Source organism: Tauraco erythrolophus, chromosome 7 (assembly GCF_009769465.1).
Source record: "Tauraco erythrolophus isolate bTauEry1 chromosome 7, bTauEry1.pri, whole genome shotgun sequence".
In the NCBI taxonomy this organism is placed as follows: domain Eukaryota; kingdom Metazoa; phylum Chordata; class Aves; order Musophagiformes; family Musophagidae; genus Tauraco; species Tauraco erythrolophus.
Window position 1 is genome coordinate 36035627 of NC_141471.1, and position 5608 is coordinate 36041234.

The window sequence follows — 5608 nt, forward strand, 5'->3', positions numbered from 1 at the left end:
TAGCCATTCAAAGTGTATTTATTTAATTACACTGTAATGCAAATAAGTTATGTCCATATAAACTCCATTTTGTTGTATGTACAACCTATGCCGTTAGCAAGCTGATTGAGCCAGCTGGTGTAAGTGTCCGCCTCATCCTCTGGAATGTACGTATCTTCAGACACTTTCTCTGTCCATCGGCTGGTTCCAGAACAGGACCGCCACATCCTTCATCCCCAAAGTAGACTGAAAGGGGAGGGGGGAGGAAACGAAAGTCAGATTTGCAGCATGTACTTGTTTTTAAATGGATATTTGTAAAACACAAGTCTGGAGCAACAGTCCTGTAAATGTACAGAATAAATGCTAGCCCCCAAAATACTAAAGTAATGCCACCTTTAAAACAAAATTTAAGCCTACAGAGCATGAACACTTGCCCAGAAGAATGAGCGTCTGTAAACTTTGGATTAGACCAAACACATGCTTCTTGTATCTACGTAGGTAAATGCTGGTATGAAATAGATACTTTACACTGTGCAGAGACACATTCAATGGAGCAAGAAAAGAGTCTCAAACTGCTAGTGAAGCTAAACATAGAAACAGTGTCAGCAAACAAACAACTCCAGCAAGTTAGTTCTTACCACAACAGGTTTTACACAAATTGTAACATGAATCTTGACACTTTCGTAAAAGTACCTCTCTTGAAACACTGAATCCTAAAAATGGGATTTCTATACATTGTAAATATGCGAAGCTAGACGTTATTACATGACTCCACAAACAATACAATTCATCAATTATTTGTCTTAGGAATACCTGCTTCTGTACAGTAACCAAAGTTATTTCAAGAAAAACATGAGTCGCACATTCTTCAAAACTTTAATTTAATTAGTTTAAGCCCTGGAAGCCCTGCAATAAAACTCATATACCACAAGAATTCAGGTATTTCTAATGTCATGACATTGCAGCACTAACAAATTGTCTCACAAGAGGCAACATGAGCAAATGCACTTTGCTTCATGACAACGACTAATATTGAAGGATATAGCTCTTTATTTCATGCAGCTTTGATGCAATGTTGCTAGCATATTTGCAAAGGCAGCAGACAGGGTTTTGTTTTAAATTTATGCTGGAAAGCTAAGAAGTTATTCCCCAGTGTAGAACTTGCATAAACTAGCTCTACAACAGATTAGAAGGGCAGCTTCCACTCAAGAGGTACAGGAAGTCCCATATAGTAAAAGCCATGCAAGATTAATAAAAAGACTCTCCGAAGAATTTGTGTTTTGCTATCGTCTTCTCATTCGGATTTCTAAAGAAACAAGAACCAAAACCAGCTATGCTTTTGCCCTAAACAATCAAAAACAATAGATGAAAGCAACCTTCGCAACTGTTGCTGTCCAGAGATAACACCCCAAATGGTAACTATCTGCACTGGGTTTGCAGGTACGTTTAGAACCGATACATACCTCCAGATAGTTGGCTCAGGCATTCCAGGATCTGCACCTCTCTTAAAACCTGAAGTGAAACATACATTACACACATACATATAAACATGCATGTGCAGACTCCTACATAGTTAAATCACTATTGAATTATTCTGGCCCATTAAACTGCAGTAAAAAAGAAAATCTACTGAGCAGAGAACATGATTCATGAGATTGTGTATTAATCTGAACAAAAATAGCACATTCTTATCAGGGTTAGAAAGCAGACAAAATAAGCCAAGTGTAGAGATTTATGTTGTTTTGTTTTATTTTAAATTCTTACCTGCATCTTTATCTGACTTGAAGCTCAGGGACAACTAGCTATGTGAGATGGAGGAAGTTATCTACCCTGAAGATCAAGACATACATACCCATACACACACAAACACACAGATTCTAAATGTTGTTCAGAAAGCAACCTAGCAAGGCAGTATCAACAGTGCCACCTGTTACAACTGGTGTAAGTAACCACCCCAAGTCCTAACAGGCAACCTTCTGCAATGACATTTGATGCAGAACTTGAAAGTAATATTTCAGTAACAGTTCACTCAATTTAAGATGAGAGAATTCTAAATGTTAAATCGATTGAACCCAAAATCTATCTTTACTGGCACTTTTTTAAAAGCTACCTAGTACTAAAGCTTGCAAAGAAGCAAGATGTTTATCAATTTACTAACACCCAGGAAAACAAAAAGAAAGTTAATTACAAAGAGTTCATCCCCAGCTAAAGACTCAAATACCAATTCATAAAAGCAAATGTATGCTAGAGAAGCAATTCAAGGTTCAGTGGATGAAATATCTCTGCCCACCAGACTGTAAATTAGAAGTCTTGGAGCAGAAGCATGCAATTCATGCACTGTTTAACACGCTCTCTCCCACATTTGCTATCTAGAAATGGAGGCTATATGAAAAATACATTATTACTCTAGTTTACAGAAAATAAATAATTAACATCAGCTTGCCCGAAACACAGGCCATGAAGGTTAATGGAAAAATTTCCATTAACTTCATGGGCACTGGGTTAGCTCTTTGAAGATAACCTTGTGTGATTTGAGACTATTGAACATCCTGACCCACTTTATTTGGTTGCCACACTTTCCAGCAAAACTGCTTTAAAATTCATGAAGTTGTATTAGGATTCATACTCTGTGTGTGTGAATGTTTCTGTATTTCTAGATATCTTTCCCCCTGTAGTACTTTTACATAAGCAAGCCAGGTTTAACAAAACTGCACTGGTATAATTTACCTACTTAGAAAAATAGGGGCAGCCACTTCAAAGTAAGTTTAAAAACAAAACAAAACAAAGCATAATAATAATAATAAAAAACCGCCCACAACCCCACCAGTGACTTATAATTGCACATTCAGACACCAGGCTCCCTCATACATCCCCTGAACATCTCATTCTGACCAAGAAAGCCTTAAGAGAGAAAGTTTAAAGCTCAAAGTTTCTGAAAATTTCCTCTCCTGTGTTTAGTTTAGCATGTATTTCATATACACAGGGGTTAATACAAATATTTACCTTGAATCAGTGACACCAAAGACTGTGTAGCCTCTTGTCCTTCCACTGCATCATACCTTCCCTCCCAAACTCAAAACGTAATCCCAGTACAAAAGAAGTTCTTCCAGTTCTACAGACTTTAAGTGTACACCACCTCCAAACGTCTATGGCAAACAAAGGTGGCACCTGCACAACCCGCCTCCCATCTGCTTACACTTAATATCCTTTCATTACAGTGGACAAATTTCTAAGCAGGCAACACAGATGTGGAAGAGCAAATTTATTTTGTGGAGGTATGAAGTTAAACTACTACAACTTATTTTCTCACTGCTACATAACAGAAATATACTAGACAGCCTTATATTACTACAACTGTAAACACAGTAAGATGGCTTTATATAGAATCATAGAATCATGGAATGGTTAGGGTTGGAAGCGACCTCAAAGATCATCTAGTTCCAACCCCCCCTGCCATGGGCAGGGAAACCATATGACTTCAAGTAACTTATTTTTTTCCTCTGGTATTCCTCAGAACAAAGCATTTTTCTTATATTCACAGATATTGTCATAAAAGCAAAATCAAAACAAAACTTCCAGCAAGAGCAAAATTAGGTCACAAAGCACTGCTGAAATTTCTACCCCAAAATGATCAATTTAGAGTAACTGATAAACTAAAATGGAAATGTAATTAAACTTTAAACTTAATACTGCCAATTAATTTTATCCATAGTGTTTGAAATGACCTCTTTTACTTGTAGTTGTTAAAGCATGTATGCAACTGTTCAAGAGACCGACTTTTTCCTGATATCTATTATGTGAACAAACAAAGACCTTGGAATTGGATGCTTCATTCCCCTCAATCAATTAAAACAACCTATTGGCTTTGACTGTCAACACATCAAGCTCCCAATCCTCCTTCACATTTGCATTCCAGGCAGAGATGCCTGCCTGTTTTAGATGCTTCTCCCAAAAGGCCCAGCAGAGTTGGGGCAGAAAGTAAGCCAGATGAACCAAGCAGGTCAGCTTTCCTGGGACCTCTTGCCACAAAAGCAGCGAACAAAAGTGTCAGGCCTATTGCACACGTGCCTATCTTAAGTAGGCCGGGCTATTTAACAGGAGCAGCTGATGGCACACAGCCCAGCCCCAGCGGGAGAACTACCATGGAGCTGTCTGGGCACCACTACCACATGACAGGAGCAAGTAAAACACATCCCAGGCGCCAGGCACGACGTCGAGGCATCTCCTGAATGCTGTCCACAGCAGTTCGGAAACAGGAGCCACGCCATTTTGGGAAGAGACTGTAATCTGTACCTAGCTGGAAATTCAACCCGTCGGCACCACGAAGCCGAACTCCTGGCCACAGACAGATTTATCCGCACACACTGACTCCCTGCTACAAGAAACACACAGGGCCGCCTACTAACGCCCTCGGTCACTGAGGCTCGATTAAATCGCAGCTTCCTTCGCTGTTAAGCTGCTCCCCAGCCGCCGGCGCCCGCAGCTCTCCCCTCACTAGGCACGCAGGCTCAACGCGCGCTCCCAGCGCGGGAACAGCCTCCAGGAAGGGAAAGAGGCAGGAAAACTTAAAGAAAAAGCAAACAAAACTACCTAGCCGTTCTGTCAAGCGCAGGCCCCCACCCCTGCCCCGCGGGCCCCACAGGCCGCCACACCGGACCCAGGGGCTGCAGGCCACGGCCGGGCCCTCAGCGCTCCCCGCCCCCCCACCCCCGGCCGCGCATGCGCGACGAGGGCCGCAGAGCCCGGCCCGCGCCGGAGCGCGCGCGGCCGGGCGCCCCTCCCCCGCGCACGTGCCCTTCCTTCTGCACGCCCCCCCCTCCGCCCACACACCTCCCCAAATCCCCCCCCGCAGAGCGCGCGCGCTGCCGCCAGGCCGGCCGTAACGGCCCGCACGGGACGGCGAGCAGCGCGCGCGAGCCCGCGGCCAACCCATCCCCAGCCTCCCCAGCGGCCGCCCCCCGCCCGCCCGCCCGCCCGCCACTGACCGAGGTAGAGCACGACGGGGATGAAGCCCCAGCGGATGGCGAACTGACCGCCCTTGAAGAGCTGCTGCAGCCGCTGCTTGGCTTCCTTGCTGAGCTTCGGCATTCCGGCGGCAAGCGAGGAAGGAGGCGGAGCAGCCCGGCCGCCCTCGTAACGCTGCGCCAGCGGCGGTGGGCGGGGCCCCATCGCGCCGCTGCCGGGGCGCGGGGAGGAGACGCCCCCTCGGCGGCGGCGGCAGCAGCGGGGGGCGGTCCTTGCCCGAGAAGCGCAACCCCTTCCGCTCGTCGGCGCCCACCGGGCGTGCGCAGCATGGCAGCCTCTGCTGTGCCGGCCCGTGGGCCGGAAGGGGCAGTCCCGTGAGCCGAGGGCGGCGGACCAAAGGCGGACCCCCAGGTTCAGGGCGTTCGTTCGAGGGTGAGGGGGTTACAAGAGCTGTGGGGCTTCTTCGTCCGCCTGTAGGTCCTGCGTTTGTGTGTTCATTTGTGTTTTGTGTTTTTTTTTTTCCCCGGAGCTCTCGAGTTACGCGCGCGCTGTGCACACCGCCTCCGGAGGCTGGGAAGTGCTTTTTGGTAAGTGAAAGGTACAGGTGGAGCGATAGGGTTAAATTGGAAAAGTTGCTTCTGAGTTAAATTGGAAGTGCCTCTGC

The 5608-nt window shown here is 45.8% G+C and overlaps 1 protein-coding gene across 1 annotated transcript; it reads right to left on the reverse strand.

Moving 5' to 3' along the window:
• Window positions 1–5148, reverse strand: TOMM7 (translocase of outer mitochondrial membrane 7). The gene is made up of 3 exons (XM_086614657.1): window positions 4965–5148; window positions 1443–1491; window positions 1–225 (listed from the first exon to the last, which is right to left on the reverse strand). The coding sequence occupies exons 1-3, from the start codon at window positions 5146–5148 to the stop codon at window positions 210–212; spliced, it is 249 nt and encodes an 82-aa protein (XP_086470783.1). The 3' UTR covers window positions 1–209.
• Window positions 5149–5608: the final 460 nt, after the last annotated feature.

Coding starts and splice junctions, on each gene's coding strand:
- TOMM7 (XM_086614657.1), bottom strand. CDS start 5,148: ATGGGGCCCCGCCCACCGCCGCTGGCGCAGCGTTACGAGGGCGGCCGG. Junction 1,492..4,964: donor CCCCGTCGTGCTCTACCTCG/GTCAGTGGCGGG, acceptor GTTTCACTTCAG/GTTTTAAGAGAGGTGCAGAT.